General features: G+C 40.5%; 2 protein-coding genes across 8 annotated transcripts; both read left to right on the forward strand.

Moving 5' to 3' along the window:
* The first annotated feature begins 1,239 nt into the window (after window positions 1-1,239).
* On the forward strand, window positions 1,240-4,287 carry tyw2 (tRNA wybutosine-synthesizing protein 2). The gene is made up of 7 exons (XM_077578226.1): window positions 1,240-1,408; window positions 1,566-1,713; window positions 1,790-1,988; window positions 2,077-2,227; window positions 2,694-2,803; window positions 2,961-3,118; window positions 3,486-4,287. The coding sequence occupies exons 1-7, from the start codon at window positions 1,356-1,358 to the stop codon at window positions 3,855-3,857; spliced, it is 1,191 nt and encodes a 396-aa protein (XP_077434352.1). The 5' UTR covers window positions 1,240-1,355; the 3' UTR covers window positions 3,858-4,287.
* Window positions 3,740-21,271, forward strand: LOC144059262 (uncharacterized). Of its 7 annotated transcripts, XM_077578219.1 has the most exons (34): window positions 5,909-6,068; window positions 6,497-6,594; window positions 7,805-7,979; window positions 9,353-9,568; window positions 9,705-9,814; window positions 9,976-10,081; window positions 11,647-11,895; window positions 11,980-12,082; window positions 12,169-12,259; window positions 12,325-12,422; window positions 12,740-12,830; window positions 12,907-13,010; window positions 13,598-13,688; window positions 13,770-13,867; window positions 14,058-14,148; window positions 14,224-14,321; window positions 14,521-14,611; window positions 14,687-14,784; window positions 15,332-15,422; window positions 15,501-15,598; window positions 15,891-15,981; window positions 16,066-16,106; window positions 16,533-16,623; window positions 16,694-16,791; window positions 17,023-17,113; window positions 17,198-17,292; window positions 17,419-17,493; window positions 17,851-18,023; window positions 18,280-18,382; window positions 19,666-19,827; window positions 19,901-20,006; window positions 20,076-20,187; window positions 20,266-20,474; window positions 20,690-21,271. In XM_077578219.1, the coding sequence occupies exons 3-34, from the start codon at window positions 7,861-7,863 to the stop codon at window positions 20,833-20,835; spliced, it is 3,636 nt and encodes a 1,211-aa protein (XP_077434345.1). In that variant the 5' UTR covers window positions 5,909-6,068; window positions 6,497-6,594; window positions 7,805-7,860; the 3' UTR covers window positions 20,836-21,271. The 7 variants fall into 7 exon arrangements, with proteins under 7 accessions (XP_077434347.1, XP_077434344.1, XP_077434345.1 ...); XM_077578221.1 differs by lacking the exons at window positions 5,909-6,068; window positions 6,497-6,594 and adding an exon at window positions 3,740-3,884; XM_077578218.1 differs by lacking the exon at window positions 6,497-6,594 and having other exon boundaries at window positions 5,892-6,068.
* Window positions 21,272-21,731: the final 460 nt, after the last annotated feature.

Consider the following 21,731-nt stretch of genomic DNA (forward strand, 5'->3'; position numbering starts at 1 on the left):
TATAATTTGTCTTATATATACAAAAAAAGGAATAGCTTTTCTTACATTCACTTAATACATTTCACCAAATGATTTCATGCAGGGTGTACAAATCAAGTTGTGTTACATGAAGTTATTTACAGTAACTAAATCAATATAATAATAAATTACAATAAATACATAAACTTTTATATTCTTGTAAATTATGTGTTGCCATTCACGACCTGTGTCAATGGGAGTTGCCATTGTTGAGTGATGTCGGATTGAATCTACGCAGTGAAATTGGGGTAGATATTTTTCTCCGACTTGGCAACACTCTCAGTTTGAGTGATGTTCCAGTGCACTTTTCCTGATCGGAGGTCATAAAACTCTAATGTCCAATGTTTATGGAATGTAGCATGAGCTCTGAGCACTGTGGTGTCCAAGGAAAATGGGTTAAAAGCAGGTGGATTTTTCTGCTTAATTTAAATTTCATAAACACAGTATTAATCAAAATACTATCTTTGGACAAGTGGGGGTGCATAGAACACATTATTGTAAAGAACATTTTTGACTTGACTTTAAACCTAACGTATTTGTAATGTGGGAGTGCCCAGAGAAAACCCACACAAACACAGGGAGAACATGTAAACTTCACACAGGAAGACCGGAGCCCAGATTCACACCCTGAATCTCAGAACTTCGAGGCAGACGTGTACCACCTTACCAAAGTGCTTACCACTTTTGCACAATGATGCCATAAAAACAACCATAGTATTTAAATATAGAGCATTAGACAGCATTATCTGTACAATCTTAGTTATGGCAAAAAATTAATAAAAAATCAAATTTCCATAAATAGTCAATCCAGAAAAATGGGGATAAATATAAATTAATATTGGTAATAGTAATAAATTATAATAAAGTTAAAGTAAGTCAAGATCTTGGGAAACGGTAATGTCCGGTGTCAGAAATGTATGAACTGTATATCAATAAATTTGATTTTTAATTATAAACAATGTGCATGTTTGTCAGGGGAAAGTGTACTTTATGTCGAAATTGCTCAGTAGCACTGAGCGCCACAGAGCAGGTGAGCTATTTTGCGACCTCTAGCGGCAATCATGCGCACCTAGTCCAAACTACGTCTTTTTTTCTCGTTCCTTCTTTTTACTATTATTATTATTTTTTTTTTTTTGCAAAGTAATTTATCGGAAGTTGGTCAATAGTGAATTAAAATAGATCGTAAACATATTATTTTCACGTACAAGTCCGTCGTTCTTAACCGTCCACCTGGAAACAAGCTCCGTGTGTCTTTCCAGTCCGCTTTACATGTGTTTACATTTATTAGCCGACATTTTTTTCAAATGTTCTAAATGTATTTAGTTTTTTCCCTGTAAATGGAAGGGGTGCCTTGCCTCCGCGTGTCTCATTGCCGTGCACAGAAATTAAGGTAATCTACAGCAAAATAATAGCTTGAAGTTGTTAGTGGTTAGCATGGCTAGTGAGGACATGAGTGATCAATTTGTTTAAAGATTGACTTGACACGTATTTTTTCTTCTTTTTGGCTTGTCATCATTTTAAAACCATTTTATGTCTATTTTACACAGGGAATACCTCCAGTCCCAAAAATTTCTGGACCGAAGTTTATGTATCGTGAAAGAAGATACTGGGACTGTCCTTGTGCCCATTTTACCTTCATGCTTACTACAACATGATCTAATCTTTTTCAAAGATGTGACAGTTGTTTGGTGCCAGGTAATAAACACTCATTTAATTAAACTAATTAAATGAAAAGTAACGCCGCTCTAACTTTGCCTTACATCGTCCATAGCCTTCTGTCATGTCCAAGAAGGAGAAAGGCAGGAGAAGGGGTGATAATTTAGAAGATGTCCTCCAGGAGTTGTTGGAATTTCATGGAGAAAATTGGACAAAAGAAGTGAGGGAGGACCTGCCTCGCAGCTTCCAGCGGCATGGAGATTTAGTCCTGCTGGGGCACAACTGTTTCTTGCTGCCTCTATGGAAGAAAATGGGTAATATTGCCAGATTCCAGTGTGCTGATAGGTTTAAGTGAGCACCAGTTAGATTAATGTTTTTTTCCCCCCTTCTGTTTATTTTTAGATCAACGGTTATGGCGCGCTGTAGCCAAATGCCTGAGAGCCAAACGACTGGCGAGAATGAATCGAATATCTAGTGATGGCTTCCGATCTCCTCAAGTGACTCTGCTTCTGGGAGAGCAGAGCTGGGTCAAACATGTGGACAACGGCATTACGTGAGTGTCCATTCCAGAAGATCAACTCATTTACTCCTGTTGTTTGCCAGTGCGACGTACGTACGTATGGTCAGTGCACAGAACATTGGGCACACCCTCACAAAATAAATCCAAAATACAGTATATTTATTGAGTGTCCCTAAAGCCTGGACACATAAGAAACTGACAACGATGTGGAATTATTGTATCAAGGTCATGGTCGTATGAGTATAGGTAAATCATATTAGAAATGATATTGTAATTGTTTTTTTGAAATTCAGCTATCTTATTGCAAAACACTGTGGGTGGGCCAGATGTTGTGGTAATTATAATCATTCAAACAACCTTCAGCCCACCCCCGAGTGTCTTATATTTGTACTCTAGTATGAGTGTGGATATTGTTGCCATAACGAACAATGTGACTGCAACCAGCTTACACCACAGACTTCGGGCAAGACACTTAAATTAATTTCATGTCTAATTTCAGGTATGAGTTTGACGTCACCAAATGCATGTTTTCTGCTGGAAATATAACAGAGAAGCTCCGGGTTGCTGGATTAGACTGCAGCGGCGAGACCGTGGTTGATTTATATGCCGGTAAGGAAAATGTATGGTTTGTAAAGTTTTGTTTCAAATCATGGTTGACATCGTTGCTGGCTTTTCTGGTTTTGTTCAGCATAGTTTTTCGTAACTAGCCTACCACCTTCAAATGGCAAGAAAACAACAATACATCATTTAAATGACTTGTCTGTAGGTATAGGATACTTCACACTTCCATATCTGGTCCACGCGGGTGCAGCACATGTCCACGCCTGCGAGTGGAACCCACATGCGGTCGAGGCGCTGCGTAAAAACCTAGCGACCAACAGAGTACGCGACCGTTGCACAGTTCACTCAGGGGACAATAGACAAGTAATGTATATTTTTCTGTTCTCTTCAGCCTCAATAAACACTAACCAGACACAGCGTTAAGTTGATGAGGAAGTGTAAAACTACTTTATTATACCAAGGTGTTAATAATTTGATCACTTTATATAGCCTACGGGTAACAGAATGATTTCAACTGTTTTTAGTATTATGCAGAAACTACAAGCACAGTGTGTCAGAACTGAGATTTATTATTATCCTAAAGGCATCATTTGAAAGTCAGACATCATAAAGGGATGGAACAACAATAATATTGCCATCCATTTTGTTGTCTTTTCTTCAGTCTACTATGAAAAGATAAAATATTTACAAAATGATGAGGGGTATAGTGATATTTTTGTTTCCATCTCAGGTCCAGCTGTGTGACATCGCAGACCGTGTGAACCTGGGCCTCATTCCGAGCTCTGAGGACGGTTGGCCAGTTGCCTGTCGCCTGCTGAAGAAAACAACTGGCGGTGTTCTACACATTCATCAGAACGTGACATCAGCGAACGCCGTGGCCTCACATGCAGTGGCTGATGCGGACGACAGCGTATCCGGGAAGAGAGCAGCCAGGGAGGCGTGGCAGGCCTGGGCTGACGTCACCGCGAATCACATCGCATGTATTCTGAGGGACCTCACTGCTGCGACGTGGAGAACAAACGTCCAACATATTGAGCCTGTGAAGTCATATGCACCCCATGTGCATCATGTTGTGCTGGACTTGGAATGCAGACCAATCTGAACAGAGTTAAAATAACTAAGGTGGATGGTGAGTGATTCAGATTCAGACAACTATTTATCCTACAAGGCATTTCATTTGTTGCTTCCCAGTTTGCATACCGGTACTTGGTTGTGTGGAGTGATTCCAAACACAGCCTCTGTGTTTCTTTGCTCTAAATGTACAAGTGGTTGACAAAACATCCCCTACCCCCAGTTTGTTTATTAACGATGACGTTGGGAAACAGCATGATATGATTTCCGCCTAACAGCTCTGAGGTTCAGGCTTTAAATCTAGGATCTCTCTGGCCTTCTTGTGTTGAGTGTGCAATGGTCCCCATGCGTGAGTAAAAATATTGTTGTAATATATTTTCTGTGGACAAATGTATCTAAAAATACACGTTTGTGATGGGTGGTGCTGTTTGGTGATAAATTAAAGATGGCAGCAGAAATAATATTGGTCAACTGAGATGACAAATGGGGAAGGTCGAGCTACTGGCTTGGGTAAGATGTGATCGATGACCCATTTATGATTTATGACTGATGACCTTGATGAATTTAAATTATATAAGATGACACCGCTGATTGAGTTAAGACTAGTTTTCTACGCTCTCAACCCCATCCACCCATTTCCTATACTGCTTGTCCAAAAGACTGGGGGGAAATGTACATTTACTTAAAGGAAAAATGTGAATACAGTAATTCTGTCAGTCACATATGAATTAATATGCTGTGATGGAGTACACAATTTAATCATGATAATTAAGAGTGGATCTTCATGATGAGAAGCAAAACTACTCATTCTCTGTACTTGACATGAGTAGAAGTTCAGATACTTGTAAAAAAGTAAACAATTACAGACTAAAATGTACTTGATTAGAAAAGTTAAATTTTACTGACTTCGTTTGTGAAGGATAGGGAGAAATGAATGGGCCTCTTTTGGCATAGTAAGGAGTAGAAAGTGCAGCTGCATACTGCTTAAAAGGAGTAAAAAGTAATAGTCATCTGAAAAATGAGAATACTACTATAATATAATACTACTATACTTAAGTACAGTAATGAAGTATGTGTACATTGTTACTTCCTACCACTCTCTATGGAGTTATAAAAAAATGTCAAGGAAGCAAAATAATATGCCCTGGTCATTTACATGAAGACATTCATTTGTCAAATTTATGAAATACAGGTGAGCCTACTTGTCATTATTATGTCAGTGATTCTCCAAATGTGGTACGCATAGTGGTATGCAAGTTCTCTCGTGGTACATGAAATAATCACTGTAAAATTCATGTTTTTGTTTGTTTTTTTAGATCAGGGTGAAGATGACATGGAATTGAAACAATTATAGTTTGGGGTAGTTTGGTTCAACTGAGAATGTGCTTTAATTCAGTGGTCCCCAACCTTTTCTGTACCACAGACCGGTTTAATGTCTGACAATATTTTCACGGCCCAATCTAAAGGTTTAGCTGATAAAAACAAAATAAAATGACAAGAAAAAAACGGTGGTATTTTCTCTATAATAATAATGAACGTAAATCTACAGTGTAATCATGTGCAACTTTATTAACGGTGTCCGTAACGTCGCACCAACAACAGAGTTGTCAAGTGAGACGGATGTAACAGACAGAATCCGGCCACTTTTCAAAATAAAACGTCGTTTTCGAAAAAAAAAAAAGAATGCAATTTTTTTTCTTTCGGTACCAAATGACCCACGGCCCGGTACCAAATGACCCACGGCGGCCCGGTGGTTGGGGACCACTGCTTTAATTGATTCATTAAGTGCAGGTGATTTTTATTTTCTTATACATACTGTACATAAATAAGCCCCGTGTTGATGTTCAAACTGCATATATGTTATAGTGGTAGAGTAGGCTATACTTTCTAAGAAGAAGAAAAAAAACGAGTCACGTTTTTGATGAACACCTAACATACTGACCCACACAAGTTCATTAAAGGTACTCCATTTTAATATCGGTGGTTATTTATTTATTTATTTATTAGGCGGTGGGTAACATCTGGTGTAAAACGTTTGCGATCCAATAATGCATAAGTCACCACACTGCTTCCTGTTGCCAGTGGATTGAACGTGCAGTGGAAACGCTTGCAGTAGCGTGTCCAATCTTCCTGTTTGTGTTCGCTCGCTCTGCGGTTCTTCTCATTGGAGGTGGAGGAAGGCGAAGGCTATTATGGACCTACACTAGTCGAAGGAGCCCCAGAGCTTTAAAATTCGCACACGGTAATGTTTTTTAATGATTTTTCTTTCGAGGAGAATAATAACTTGTCTTTGTAAACTGTGATGACGTCAGCTTGACTTTTCGGCAACAGGTGTATGTGATTAAGCCAAGTAAAACCAGTTCTGCTGCGGTATTTTAAACTTTGAACAAACACGTCTTTTTCTTTATAAATTTCCAGTTTAATTACTAAATGTTGAGCAGTAGCTTGTTGAACGTGGCTTTAGTTTGGATAACGTGCCCATGTCGGAGTCCTGTGTTTGCATCAGTGGCGATTTTATTTTTATTTATTTTTACTTTTTACCTAATTTATGGTCAATCAATGGTCGCATTCTTTCTTTTGACTTATCTATTAAATGCGGCATGTTTCTCACATCATTAAAACAACGATATTCCAATTTGAAGGGATATAAAAGGAATCTTGTTTGTTCAGTCTATAGGACATCTTTGAAGGTACGCAACTGCGCATGTGCTGCTTCCTTCCTTCCTTCCTTCCTTCCTTCCTTCCTGGGTTGACAAGTTACCTTGCAGGTATTTTTCTACCTGATGTTCATTGTGCCTTTCAGTCTAGGCCTTTAAACAACTTTACACATGCCTTGTAAAAGTAGCTAATTTTGAGGCAATTAAAATGAGCCATTACATTTCAGACTGATAGTTGGATGTTTACTTTAAATGTCTGCTGATCTCTGTATCTTTAGTGGGTGGGAACCGACTGTAAGCCAAGTTTATGTTATTTTTGCTTGGCCTATGCCAAACAACCTTTCGGCAGGGCAGATACCTCAAAATATTGCATCCTTCTTTACTTCCTTTTAATCATTTGTCATTTTAAGTCAAGCTAGTTAAGCCAGAACGCTGTACCGGTGCATCCTGAATCCTGGTCACATGGCACTCAAGCCTCTCATTGTCAGAAATGTTGTGGTTAAGAGTGTCAGAATTAATTAGGTGTGAATACCTAGAGTAGTGATAGTCATTAGTCAAATGATTACACAACACCGCACTAAAGGACCTAGTTATATTTTTTGTCCATATGTCTCTCAGTGGCAGGCACTGTATTTGCTATCTGGGCCTTTAAGTGGTTGCATACCCATCTCAACCCACCTCTTAATATCAACAACATCTCTTCGAATTAAAGCAACCATCGATGGAGTACAAAAACCCATTTTAACGGCATGCAAGCATCATACCAACCAGACATGTTTGTTATTAAATGCATTAATGTGTGCAGATTGCTACAGATGTTTTGCGCTGACCAGCCAGAGGACAGAAAAATGCTTTAGTCATTGTAGGCCAGTACTCTGGCCTTGTGAGGATTAATTTGAAATCTGATTGGTTAAACGCACAGTACCATTGCAATTATACAGTAGTTGAAGTTATAATGGCCGGCAAGCCCGATTCTGATGGCCCTGGGCAGATTAGATTGACTTGGCAACAGCGGCGGAAATCTGATCGGGGGAGAAAAAAAAATCCAATATCTACAAACACACACTGGAAGCAGGGCAGTCAAGGGAAACGCTACAAACTGAAGAGAAAACACTCCTGGCAATAAATTGACTACAATTTGAAGGAACAAATATTGGAATTTAGCTTGTAAATGTAGGTCAGTGCTTATGATGGTGTTTAGGCCAGAAGGCCTTCCTGCCTCCGACTATCACTTAACAGTTATTTATTTTCTGCACCACTTCCACAACTGCTCAGTAAATTATGCATTTGTAGATTTAGTTTCCTGTAATTTCTTTTTCAGTATCAGGCTGACTGGATGTAAATCACTTGGATTGGTTTGACCCACCAACTGTCACCATGCCTCAGCCAATTGACAATATTGACCTGACCTTCCTCTCCGACACCGAGCGGGATATGATCGTGGAGGTACTGCGGCGAGACGAGGAACTCAGGCAGGCCGAGGAGCAGCGCATTCGGTAAGGAGTTTGCTTATCACACTTTTCCACACTGTCGAGTTCCGCGTGTCTCTTCAGGGCAGTCAATTTTCCACTAAAATCAGCACAACGGAAACTGTGACAATAACACATGCATTGGATGCGTAGGTCTAAACAAGACACAACAAACAATAGAGGGGAATCAGAATCTGCTGTATTTTCTGTTAGACGCAATAAGAACACTCATTTTATTTGAGAGGAGACTAAGGGTGGAAATAAAAATGGACCGCTGCAGCAAAGTGGACACCGTGAAGTATTGTAATTCCCCTGTTTGCACGGAATGGGGCCTGTGCCCTGCCATGAATAGCAAAAAAAAAGAGTAATTGACTTGCCTTTGAAAAATGTTTCGAATTGCCTATAATAAGAGTCTAAATGGTAAATATACCACAAATTATGGTCCCCAAATATTTTAATATTACACTGTATTCCAAATGCTCCTATTAACATTACCCATTAAAATGATACAGATGATTTTATTTCGATAATGCACAAGATGTTTTTTAATTCATTATTCTTTTCGGACATGTAAATGTTTTTGAGATATCAGGCAACATTTTTGCCTCTTTCTGGAATCTTAATTTCTGCCCTGACATTATTGGAGCATGCCACACACAATATGACCACAATTGTTAAATGTTTTGTTTTTTTATGTGTGGGGTCTGTAACAGATAAACAATCTTTTAAGATGTGAAAAATCCTAACATCTTTACCAGATCTTAGGCTATGTTTACACTGCAGGAAATGATGCCCAATATTAACCAATTTTCTCCCCAAAATGTATAAATACATTCTATTTTAAATGTTCTAAGTGTCCCAAAGACGTATTTATATGTTTTTTTTAATGCTAGCATACAGGCTTTGATGCAGCCTCTCAACTGCGAAGAACAGTTGAAGAAATGGTAGTTATTACACAAACGGCCAGCCGGTGGCAGCAGAGCCAAAGATGAACCAGGGCCATGTTGAAAAAAATCTCTTTTACTCACATTTCTAAATAGATTTGTGAATAATGATGAAACTTAGCTATATTCTAATGCTAATTGCTGCAAAACAGATAGAAATATACTTGTTTTTCTGATGAAAGAAGAGACTGTAATCTTTCTTTTGGTAGGGTCCATGTTTTTATAGCAATAGAACACAATATTCTGTGGGCTTTGCAAAATCAGTCAAAATCCAGTAAAACAGAGTAAATATATTATAGTATGATATAATATGATACAATGTCTTGTACACACTAACAGATAAGCAACACTGCCATTTTCAACATATCGTATTCCTATTGATGGTTTGACTTTTTTTTTTCTGCTCTAGCATACTTTCAGCATGATTGCATGTTGTTTTCCCACCTTGCGTTACAGGAAGCTGAAGGCAGAGTTACTAGAAATTAAGAGGAAAGGGGCCAAACGTGGCAGCAGGAGATACAGTCAGCGGAGTTGCGCCCGATGCCATGGCTCTCTGAGTTTGCTGGCATTCAGTTCCAACAATTGTCAGCGCTGCCACCACCTCATATGCAGCAAATGCAGGGCCAGCCTCCCCGATGGATCCTGGCTGTGCAGCGTGTGTGCCAAAGAGTCGTAAGGGAATGTTTTAATTAACCCCCCCGCCCCCCCTTTAAAATGTTTCAGTCTAATAGCAGTAAGCAGGATTAAAAGATGGCAGGAGATCTGTTAGACAGATAATCCATTAACAAAAGTACAACTTGTCTTCTAGTGACCTAAGGAAGAGTACAGGTGACTGGTTCTACAATCTAAGGGTCAACCGATTCACCAGCATGCCTGGCCACGAGCTTGTGAGAAGCAGCATCAAAAAGAGGCCCATTGGTGAGTACAGGAAGAGGAAGTGGGTTCAGACTGTTTAACAAGGAATGTCAACAGCACGCCAAGCCCGGCATGTCAACAGTGACTGGAATAATGTCCAAGTCAAACAGTGAAAGAGGAAATAGTGCAGCGTGTGATTCACTGACTCTTTGTCTGTCTTTAAGTGAAAAAGTATGTGACAATGGGAGATGTTCTACTGAAAAGTTCTGAATCGAGCCGAGGTCCACCCGTTCCTGTCCCCAGACAGAAAGTCAACGCCACAAACAAAGGGTGCAAAAACATTTCCTACTTGACATACACTAAGCACAAAAAAAGAATACTGAGCTTTAGGGTGAAATTTCAGTACTATAAACACCAAAAGGGCGGCACGGTGGTTACGATACGATATGATACGATATACTTTTATTTTCCTCATGGGGAACTTTTTCCTGGACTCCGTCCAGCTGCAGTTTACAGTAAAGAGAAAACAACAGAATAGAAAGAGATAAAAGTAAAATTAAATAAATAAGAAGTGCAGCAATAAGTAAAAGACTTCCCAGTAGTCTTCACAGAAGTATGGTTGACTGGTTAGCACATCCGCCTCCCAGTGCAGAGGACGTGAGATCAAGTCCGGGCTTAGGCCTTCCTGAGTGGAGTTTGCATGTTCTCCCCGTACCGGTGTAGGTTTTTCATTCCAAAAACATGCACAGCAGGTTGATTGAACGCTCTATATTGTCCCTAAGTGTGATTGTGGATGGTTGTTCGTCTCTGTGTGCCCTGGATTGGCTGGCAACCAGTTTGGGGTGTACCCCGCCTACTGCCCGAAGCCAGCTGGGATAGGCTCCAGCACCCCCTGTGACCCTTGTGAGGAATAAGCGGTTAAGAAAATGGATGAATAAACACCAAAAGCACTTTAACCTATGCACACAAATGAACTTAATTTAAATTTCTCCTTTCCAGCTATTCAATGTTTCAGGACTTTCTTGCTGTCCTTTACTTTGTCCTGTAACCTTGCCAGCAAGAAGAATTCTCGCGGTATTTGTGAGTTCACAAACTCCAGAGAATACATCTTGTACCGCTCCCGCTGATACGTTTGCAGCCGACCTTTTTTTAGGTTGGACCAATCAGGCGTTGTTTAGGCTTGACGAAATCAATAAGCGCTGATGGCGGGGGGGGACAAACAAACCTAACAAACAAATGGATACTGCAATTATGTTCTCGCAGAATTATTCACAGTTTCCTTGTTGAATTTGAACAGCGAGAGGCGTTTTGTGCATTTTTATCTGGTAAAGGTGGTAAAGACGAAGATGAGATTTTCATCCGTTGCCTTGATTGGTAAAAAAAAATGCGCAATAATGCCGCATCGTCCAATCGGCTCAAAGTATTGTACAGCAAGTCCCGCCTTTACCGAACGGGTCTGCCTAGTGAAGTACCAGATTGATAATGTGAAGAACTCTCTCTCTCTAATCACAGTTATCAATCTGGCTGGCGAGGTTGTTGACAATGAGCTGCATGTCAAAATTCACAACAGGTGTTTGACATTTATTCAAAAGTTTAAAGAAAGTCAAATTAAGTACACCTGTAATAATTATACAGTAGTGCACTTGGAATGGAATATGATTTTATAATTTCCACGTATGGAAAAAGGAAACTATTCTATGAAAAATTATTTTGTCAGAAAGTTACATTGATATACATTATCAGGTTATAATGTACACCCTTCAATTGTCTCAATTAGTTCCTGTGGAACAATGAATGACTGGAAGTTCACCCATAAGCCCAAGTTTTCTAGTAGGGGATAAAACAATATTCGACTGTTAAAATTGTAGAAGATGATTCCAATGTTTTTCTTGCAGTCCCTCCAGTGAGAACTCGGGCTCAGTTACTTCGACCGCATCTTTTGAAACGAAAGAAGATGGCTTTTTCTATCATGGTCCTCCCAGTGAGTACTCTGGGTCTGTTGCTTCATCGGCGTCTTCTGAAAGAAAAGGGATTGACGGCCTGCTAAAGCCGTCGCAGAGTGACACAGAGTCGGCAGAACTCGCCAGCCTCACGAGCAGCAAAACGGGCAACGAGTCTGGTCGTGTAACCCCAGACTTGCCCAGGTAAACTCTCGAGCGGTGCTGATGTTAGAATATGTCATGTATTTTGATGCATTTCAAAGTGATATAGATTATTATGTTGTCCAGAAGAGCACTTCTCCCACCTAATTGCAACCAGCCCAATGCTTCCAGTGTGACTCTCCTACCAGATGCTGTCAGCATTCACAGTTATAGCTCAGAAGCTGACACTGTAAGTGTTGTCATGTTTATATTTCTCTCAGCTTTCTCTCTCTGCTCGTCTTGGGCAATACTTAATTTGCTGGTCTGTCTCAATAGAGCACAGAAATAAAGCAAGCCATTCCAAGCTCGGAGTTTGATGTTGACAAACTCTTCAAGAAGAGCATCAAACGCGTTCAGAGTCCTCCAGGTAAGTCTCTTATTGTTTTCCCGCAATGCACAGAATTTGGTTTTAAGTCATCATATTCATTACAGAGAGTGTCAGCGATGGGCTGGATGTGGCCGAGCATCCTCACTTGTATGCGCTCCCCGGGGAAGTTAACAGCCAACTTGTACAAGGTTTGGACACTCAGGTAAGTACAATAGTTATTTATGCTTCCCCCCCACCCACAGTTTCAAACATGTCATTAAAATACTTGGGAACTGTCTTGTAACACGCTTTCATCGAAATCCATGAAGAAAGTTTTCACGCCGTCTTTCTTGTCGAGCTGAAACCACCCGTTTTTTAGGGGCTAGCATGTTCTCATTCAAGTGAGCGATTGTATATTCCACCTCAAATACTGCTGGACCAATGACGAGTCCTGTTTTTGTTACCATGACAATACCAGAATTTGGAGGGGGGGAAACAGCTACTCCTCTTTTAAACATGATTAGCCGTTTGTCCTTATAGGTCACAGAAATAAAGCAGGCCATTCTGAACTTTGAGTTTGATGTTGAGAAACACTACAAGAAGAGTATAAAACACATTGAGAATCCTCCTGGTAAGCCCAATATTGTCCTGATATTGTTATGCCACAATGCAGAAAGAATTTGGTTTTTAACTCCTGTTCATGACAGAATGTGTCAAATATGGACTGGATTTTTATGATCCACGTCAAACCTACTCGTATGAGATCCCAGTGAACATCAAGAGCCAATTTGTCCAAACTTTGGACACGCAAGTAAGTAGAACAGTAATGTACTTCATTAATGTTAACTAGTAAAAGCTTCAAATAAAAATTAAAAAAAAACTCAAGGGAACGTCTTAGAAGACACATTTGGTGAGCTCTTTCCCACTGCATGGGTACAAGTTCTAGTCAAAGTAGACCGCCTTGCTGTTGACGCTTTTTTTGCTTCTTGTACTTGGTCACTGGGGGCTTCCAGGCATGCTGAGCTGATATCATTTGGGTGATCTGGATTGCGTTGTCCATTTTCCCCTCCTTGACTAAATGTGTCTCCTTGAGAAGTGAAAACAAGAAACTCTTGTCTTATTTGAACCGATGCGTTCAATGTTTTTGCAATGTTTTGGAGTCGAAAACCTGCTAATTCCAAAGTTAAACAAGTACAGCTGAGCTGAGCTGGTACCAATTAGTGTGAAGTGCCAGGTTTACCCTATGCCATATTATTTGTGAGTTAACAATGGAGCTGGGAATAAGCTACTGTAACACGGTTATGATGTTGTCAAGTAGACGGTTTTTATTTCTGCCTCAGCTATCTCCATCTACTGCTTTTTGAACACGATTAGCATTTTGTCCCCCTTATACTGTAGGTCCCAGAAATAAAGCAGGCCATTCCAATTCCAGAGTTTGATGTTGACGAACTCTTCAAGAAGAGCGTCAAAAACGATGAGAATCCTCCTGGTTAGTCTCTTTTTGTGCTGCACGTTCTTCCTTAATACAGAGAGAATTTGCTCATTTTGTAACTCGGCATGCTTATTACAGAATATGTCAATATTGGGCCGGATGTTTATGATCAATCTCAGTTATATGAGAACCTGGTGGAATTGAAGAGCCAATTTGTCCAAGGTTTGGACACGCATGTAAGTCAAGATCCACTTTTAGGGGTTCGCACTTTCTCATGCAATTGAGCAACTTTGTACCCAATATTCTTTTGGCCCAATGGCAAGTCCTGCTGTTGTTTCCACGAAGAGCCACAGAACAGGGGGGAAAAAACAAGCAACCTTCTCCATCTACTCCTCTTTGAACATGATTAGCCGTTTGTCCTTTTAGGTCCCAGAAACGATACAGGCCAGTCCAAGCCCACAGCTTGATGTTGAGAAACTCTTTGAGAAGAGTGAAATACTTTTTGAGAAACCTTCTGGTATGCTTTCGATCTTCGTGCAGTGTTTTTCCCACAATGCAGAGAGAATGTGGTTGTAACTTATGTTCGTTACAGAATGTGACAAATATGGGCTGGATGTTAGTGATCAACCTGACTCGTATGAGGTCCCAGTGGATGTCAAGAGCCAATTTTTCCGAGGTTTTGAAATGCAAGTAAGTTAGTGGCTCTTTCTTATGCAAGTGACCGCCACATATACTCCTGTGCCAATGACGAGTCATTACCTTGAAGAGGGTAGAATGTGGGGGACAAGCCAGCGCCCACGAAGATAATTCAATTATTTTCTTGGAGGAGGCAGCACTTCACTATTCAATCTACTCCTCTTTGAACATGATTAGCCGTTTGTCCTTATAGGTCCCAGAAATAACGCAGGCCAGTCAAAACCCAGAGTTTGATGTTGAGAGCCTCTCCCGGAAGAGTGTAGAACACATTGAGAATCCTCCTGGTAAGCTCCATATTGTCCCGATATTGTTTTCCAACAGCGCAGGAAGAATTTGGTTGTAACTCATGTTCATGACAGAATGTGTCAAACATGGGCTGGATATGTTTGATCAACCTGACTCTAATGAAGTCCCAGTGGCTGCCAAGAGACAATTTGTACCAAGTTTGGACGTGCAAGTAAGTAGATCAGTTCATTTAAGTGTTAAATTCCTTTCATTAGTTGACTCTTGGAAGCGTCAACATCTTGGGTGACAAGTTTGGTGAGCTCTACTCGCTATTAACACTTTTCCATTGGTAAAAGCGGATACTATGAGGTGCTCTCTCTCGCACCTGGTCAGTGGTGCTTCCAGGAATGCTGTGTGATTTTGGGCGATCTAAAAAGTGTCCACTTTGCTGCTATTGTCTGTTTTCAAGCAGCCCTCAATCTCTTCTTAAATGTTAAGAAGTAATTGCAGGAAACCCAAGTCTTATTCTTTTCTGATGCATTCAATGAGCCACGTTTTTGCAGTTTTCACTGAGGTAGACAACCAGCTGCGTTTTTCAATGGAAAAGTCAGGTTTACGCAATGCCATGTTTGTGTGTTGACGGTAAAGGTGGAAACAACGGTTGGCTCACACTAATCGGGAGCCAACGCGCTATCAAGTCGATTTGAGATTATTTCTGTCTGGGCTTTCCCCATCTACTTCTCTTTGAACTTGACTAGCTTTTTATCCTTACGCTGAAGGTCCCAGAAATAAAGCAGGCCATTCCAAGCCAAGAGTTTGATGTTGACGATCTCTTCAAGAAGAGCGTCAACAACATTGAGAATACTCCTGGTTAGTCCATTATGTCCTGCTATGTGTTTTCCCTCAATCCAGAGAGAATTTCATTATAACTCATCATATTAATTACAGAACGTGACTATTCTGGGCTGGATGATTATGATGGGTTGCACACATATGAGACCCTGGTGGACATCAACAGCCAATTTGAACAAGGTTTTGCCATGGAAGTAAGTCAGTCTTGTTTTTAGGTGAAGGCTCTTTTCTTAGCACGCTTGCTTTTTGTCAGCCACCGGAGCTTTAATAAAACATATGGGCTGACGTAGCTGTTGTGATTTTGGCGTTGGGGGAAACAAGTTGTAGTGCACATATATTCTTTTATAGACGTGCTTATGAAATGACTGAGAATATTCGTATCCCTTGCAATGTGCTTGGGTCTAGGGGTACACATATCGCTAACTGGGAAACAGTGCAATATTCAATCTACTCCTCTTTGAAATGATTAGCCATGTGTCCTTATAGGTTGCAGAAATAAAGCATGTGAGTCCAAACACAGAATTTTACGTTGAAAACCTTCTCAAGAAGAGTGTTAAACACATTGAGAATCCTCCTGGTAAGACCCACATTGTTGTGACAGCTTTCGTGTTCATGACAGAATGTGTCAAATATGAGCCAGATGTCTCTTATGCGATCCCAGTGCCTGTCCCGAGACAATTTCTGCAAGGTTTCGACACGCAAGTAAGTAGATCAGCAATGAACTTAATTGGTGGTAAATTCCTCTCATGGATTGACCATGCAAAGCTTTAAATTCTTCAGGTTAGGCGATCCATTTGTTGACATTTTCCTATGGTTGGTATGGTTACCTATTCTTCTCGAAGTTGCTATTAATGCATTTCCGGTGAACTGATATTATGAGTGATCTGTTGGTGTCGTCCATTTTTTTGGTGCTCTCTCTTCCTAATTGTCTCTCCTTGAAGTGAATGCAGGAAACAGTTGTTTAATTCCGACCGATCCGTTCATTGATTTTACCCTTAGTATTATTTTGAAACCGAGCTGGCAAAGATGTTCACTGTTTTGGTAATAAGGAGAAGTTTGTCTATTTCTGTCTCAGATTTCTCCATCTACTCTTTCTTGAACATGATTAGCCGTGTATGTCCTTATTAGGTCCCAGAAATGAAGCAGGCAAGTTCAAGTCCAGAGTTTGATGGTGACAAACTCTTCAAGACGAGCGTCCAAAACTTTGAGAATCATCCTGGTATGCTCCCTGTTGTCCTGCAATTGCTTTCCCTCACCACAGAGCGAATTTGGTCTCATGTTTATTACAGAATGTGTCAAATATGGGCTGGATGATTGTGACCAAGCGGACACGTATGCGGTCATAAAGGACGTATATAGCACGTTTGTACAAAGTTTGGACACGCAAGTAAGTCGGACAGTAGGAAACATTCAATGTATCGTTTCACAATGTAAAACAGTTCCCAGGTGTTTTGATGACATGTGCCATTAAACAAAATGCTTCAAGGATAAACAGTACACATGACACACTCTGAAAGGAGTCTGTTTTTAGGTCTCTATCACCTATGCCATGTTTTGTGTGTGCTTGCGTTGGCAATTTTTGGTTATGATATTAATGTGCCTTTCTATGCTGCAATAGGTGCCAGAAAGAAAGCAAGTGTCTCCTCGCCCTGACTTTGATCTCCAGAAACTTTTCAAGAAGCGCGTCAATCGGACCCAAAATCCTCCTGGTAACCGTCTCCTTGTTGTTGTTTGTTTTTTGGGGTCCTCATAGTAAGATGGATAATGAGTAATGATCTGCACGTTCACGACAGAACGCCTATCAACACAAGAGTTGCATGACAATCGGGACACATCGACGGAACCGATGGGAAACCGGAGCCAATCGGTGCCTGATTTAGACGCGCAAGTGAGTATATCCATTGCGCAATGTTTACATGTCTAATCAACACACACAAAATATTATGCACCTTATTAGCTAATCAACTGCACTTTGTGTATTGATGTGGTTGTTGGTTATACTGTACTTTGATAGGATGATGACGAGGAGGACATTGACAGTTTGGTTAACTTTCATCGAAATTCCATGGCCAGTTCTGCAAGTTCAATGGTAAATTTTTCACATTTTAATGCAAGCATAGTCTGCTCTGTTTTTCTAATATGTACAGTGAGCTTTGGTGCTTTTGTCTATTCAGAAAGTAGTAACTGGTGACAAAGAAGTAGAATTGTGCTTGACCACGGTGTTTTAGAGCCATCTGGAACAGATTAATGGTGTTTCCATTCATTTTAATGCGCAAAGATGATTTGAGTGTCTTGAGTTCCGAGCGTGGTTGAAAGTTAGTTCAGGCTTCTAGTTAATTGCAGCAGGGCTCAGTCCCCATCTCCCATGAGTAGCGTGGGTTTATTGTAGTCTGCAGACATGAAAACCTTGAACAGGAATTTCCTAACAGAATGTTATCGTCCCCAGAGCGTGAGCATGATGAGCATTTACAGTGACTCTGGAGACAGTTACAGTGTGGACGTGAGAGGGGAGGTGGTCTTCTCCATGTTCTACGATGAGACCAACCACAGCCTGCAGGTTTTTATCAAGGAGTGCCGCAAGCTGTCCTTTGGCGATAACCTACGGCAGTTTACCAACCCGTAAATATGACAGTTGTTTTCTTTTCATTCCACGATTGCAACCATGCAAACATTTGAAATGGCTGCAAAATGTACACTTCTTCTCCTATGTACACGATCGGCGGAGATGAGTGGCCGCTGGCTGTGTTTGCTCTGTTTGAGTGCACCACGTGTACTGCATGGGAAATTCAATGTCAACAAACACGTCCAGAATTGCAGTCATGTGAGAGCTTTGCAAGGAGAAAACAGAGTTGTTTCCTCGTTTTTTTTTTTTCAGTTACGTCAAATGTTACCTCCTCCCCGACAAATCTCGTCAGAGCAAAAGGAAAACTACCATCAAGAGGCACACCTGCGACCCAGTCTACGAAGAAACATTCAAGGTGCGCTTGAGACGAACGCTTCCTCTTCACTGGGTTTTATTGATGCTTCAACTGGCGGTCATGCAATTTATTATCACCGCACCTAACAGAGGCCTATAGAATGACTGTTGATTTACAGTAGCGCTTGTCAATGTTGACTCTAATCCTGACTTGCAGTGGAAACTTTATTTGAATTGGGCTATATAACTCGAGAGCTGAAAAAGACTGTCTGGATATACAGTGTAGATGGTATGTGGCACAAATAACCCCAGTGTCAACTTCACCAAGCAACCATGTGCCTCTTATCAGAAACTAGCGCAAATCTTTGCATCCAAAAAATCGCAATGCAGCTCTGCTTACTTTTTTGTCTTTGACATCACACCTATGGAGGATGTGGTTGCTTCTGAATGACGGTCCTTAAACCAATTGAGTCTGGCGCAGGGTTATTATAGTTTTGGAATTTTTATATTAGTTCGTTTTTATTTCGTTTTGAGTTTTGTTTTTTTAAATGTAGTTGGTTTGAATTGGTTTTCAGAGCGTTTCTGTTCGTTTTTTTTTTATGCTTTCTTTTTAGTTTGTTTTTATAACTTTCAGCATTACTTTTTATTTTAATAAAGTGTGTAATGAACACCATCGTAAAATGATAAAAAAAAGTAATGCATTTCTTATCTAGCGTTGCATTTCGGCTGAGTTGAATGAAAAAGCAGTTGAGCCGTGTGCAATTGGAGCCAAAAGTAAAGCACGCAAAATTGTTGCCTTGGACTCTGAGCGGCGTCATCTAAAGGTGCTTTTCTATTGGCTGCTGCTAGATGACGTCACTTCTGTGTGGCACACTTTCAAACATCCTTATTCCGGTTAATGTGGAAATATAAATTAATTACCAAAGACTGAAACTAAGGACATTTTTGCTATAGTTTTGTAAATGTAAAATGTGGTTTGTTAGTTTTAGTTTTTTAAAAAGCATTTTTGTTTCTAAATTATTTTGTTAACGAAAAGGTTTATTGAATTTTAGTTTGTTATTTCGTTAGTTTTTGTTAACTAAAATAACCTTGGTCTGGCGTCCATCACTTGAAAAGCATCTGGATATTTGCCTAGCTGATCTTGTCAAAGGTGGAGAAACTCAGTGTTGCGGCAGTGTGAGGTATATTAGCCCCGCTGTTGCATCATTATATGGCAAATTTCATAACGACTTGCTGCATTTCCAGAAAAGGGTAGATAACAGAAGACTTGTTAAATTTCATACAAACCATTTGAATATCACTTTTCTTTCTTGTGTTCCCATTTTTTGTCGTCTTCCCCATTAGTACTGCATTCGCCGCAATCAGCTGTTAACTCGAAGCATGCTGATCTCGGTGTGGCATCACGGCCACCTCGGGAACAACCCTTTCCTAGGGGAGGTGGAGATCGCGCTGGACTGCTACGACCTGGACAACCCGCAGGAGGAATGCATGACCCTCATGACAAAAGTAAAATGTTTGAAAATCTGCCTTCATGGGATGAAGAACTGAGCATAATGCGCGTTAACGTTCTCTATTCGAGGCTCCGTGCTGCATACCAGCGACGGCCTTAACTCAAATCAAAAGAGTGCTGGTGATCTCCTTGAAGTATATCACACCTAAAGGCCCTCGATTGCAGAAATTCAAAGGTAAAGCTACTGAGTGAAGCAAACTGATTTATTTGCTACTCCTAAGATCAAAATGTTGCCCCCCCTCAGGCAAAAAGGTAGTGGAGGTGGAAGGTGGGGAGCTCCACGTCCTGATTAAGGAGGCACGGAATTTGATGGCCATGAAGGGAGCAGGAGGCACGTCTGATAGCTTTGTGAAAGGGTGAGACTGAGACAAAGCTCCATGGCGTTCCCATGATAGAAACTATTTTTGAAGAGGCTTTTCACTGCGCTTTCACAGATACTTGTTCCCATCCAAGTCCAAGACCACCAAGAGAAAGACGCCCGTCATTAAGAAGAACTTGAACCCTCACTACGGCCACACGTTTGTGTACAAGGAGCTGGCGCTGGAGCAGCTGAGGACTATGTGTCTGGAACTGACCGTGTGGGACCGAGAACCCATGTTGAGCAATGAATTCCTCGGAGGAGTGCGCCTCAGCTCCGGCGAAGGTAAAATGCTGGCAACAAATCCGACTGAATCTCAATCAATTGGAATTATCGTTGGTTAAGTTACTTGTGAGCTTTTTGAGGTTGTTTTTTTTCTTTCTTCCGGACATGAAATGCACTTATAAGATGTTAAATGCCTCTCGCAGTTGAGGTTTATTCTCAAACTTACAAAAAGTTTCAGAATACTCTTCAAATGCACAATGCATTCCCCGTTTTAGGCAGCGTCAGAATGGGAAACGAGGATATAGAGATGGATTCAGTTGGAGAAGAGGTCAGTCTGTGGCAGAAGATGATGCAGTACCCAGACTCCTGGGCAGAGGGCACTCTTCCATTGCGCGCCACCATGAAGAAGAAGGGCAAATGAGGACACCTGGATCTTTTCGGATGGGAGGAAGAATGACGGGTCAAACAAATTAATCACGTATGGTGATGTTTATTTTTGCAAGAACAGAAACTCACCAAAGCGGCATGTGATGCAGCTGATTGGCTGTGAAAGGACACTCACTTCCCACTCGCTGGCCTCAATTTCTGACATGTTTTTTTTTTTAATGACTAATGTGCCAAAGACTGCTCAAATTATGGAGCTATTTTTATTATTGTTTTTAACCACAGCTACACAGCACAGAAATGGTGTCATCAAGCAAATTGTGCTTATCTAAATCTGTTACATAGCTATTTCTGTTTGTTGTCACTATAATATAAATATATTTGTACAAGGCTCATCAATTCTTGCGGATTGATGAGATTTTTAACTTCTTGCCGACTGTCCTTTTCAGCCAATAAATTTTGATCAAACATTACGTATTGTTTCATTTTTCGCCATAGTAAGTATTATCTCATTTGACCTTGTTGCATTAAAAGCCTAAATGTACTCAAGAATCGGTAGTTTAATTTAAAGACATACTTGACTCATTGAGCCATTCTCAGCAGTTAAAAGTTAATATTTTGTCCAGAATGTATTTGACATTATTTTTCTTGTACAATTAATTGCAACTTTAAAAACACATTTTTCCACTTGCTGTTGACTAAAGATGACTTCACCTGTGCTGAGGAATAGGTAACGACCAATCATGGCTCACCTGTCTTACATAATTGATCGTTATCTGCTTCCTCAGCACAGGTGAAGTCATCTTCAGTCAACAGCAAGTGGAAAAAATAGTATTTAAAGGTATTCATTGTACATGAAAAATAATAAAGTTACCAAATTCATTCTGGACAAAATGTTAACTTTTTGCTGCTGAAAATGGCTCATTGCGTCAA

The sequence above is a fragment of the Vanacampus margaritifer genome, chromosome 10 (assembly GCF_051991255.1).
Source record: "Vanacampus margaritifer isolate UIUO_Vmar chromosome 10, RoL_Vmar_1.0, whole genome shotgun sequence".
Lineage (NCBI taxonomy): Eukaryota > Metazoa > Chordata > Actinopteri > Syngnathiformes > Syngnathidae > Vanacampus > Vanacampus margaritifer.

Bases quoted from the DNA above. Each gene is read 5' to 3' on its own strand.
- tyw2 (XM_077578226.1), top strand. From the start codon at position 1,356: ATGGAAGGGGTGCCTTGCCTCCGCGTGTCTCATTGCCGTGCACAGAAA. The intron at 2,228-2,693 runs GTGAGTGTCCAT...GTCTAATTTCAG, and splicing joins CATGTGGACAACGGCATTAC to GTATGAGTTTGACGTCACCA. The intron at 3,119-3,485 runs GTAATGTATATT...TTTCCATCTCAG, and splicing joins ACTCAGGGGACAATAGACAA to GTCCAGCTGTGTGACATCGC.
- LOC144059262 (XM_077578221.1), top strand. From the start codon at position 7,861: ATGCCTCAGCCAATTGACAATATTGACCTGACCTTCCTCTCCGACACC. The intron at 14,149-14,223 runs GTATGCTTTCGA...TGTTCGTTACAG, and splicing joins ACTTTTTGAGAAACCTTCTG to AATGTGACAAATATGGGCTG. The intron at 18,024-18,279 runs GTAAATATGACA...TTTTTTTTTCAG, and splicing joins CTACGGCAGTTTACCAACCC to TTACGTCAAATGTTACCTCC.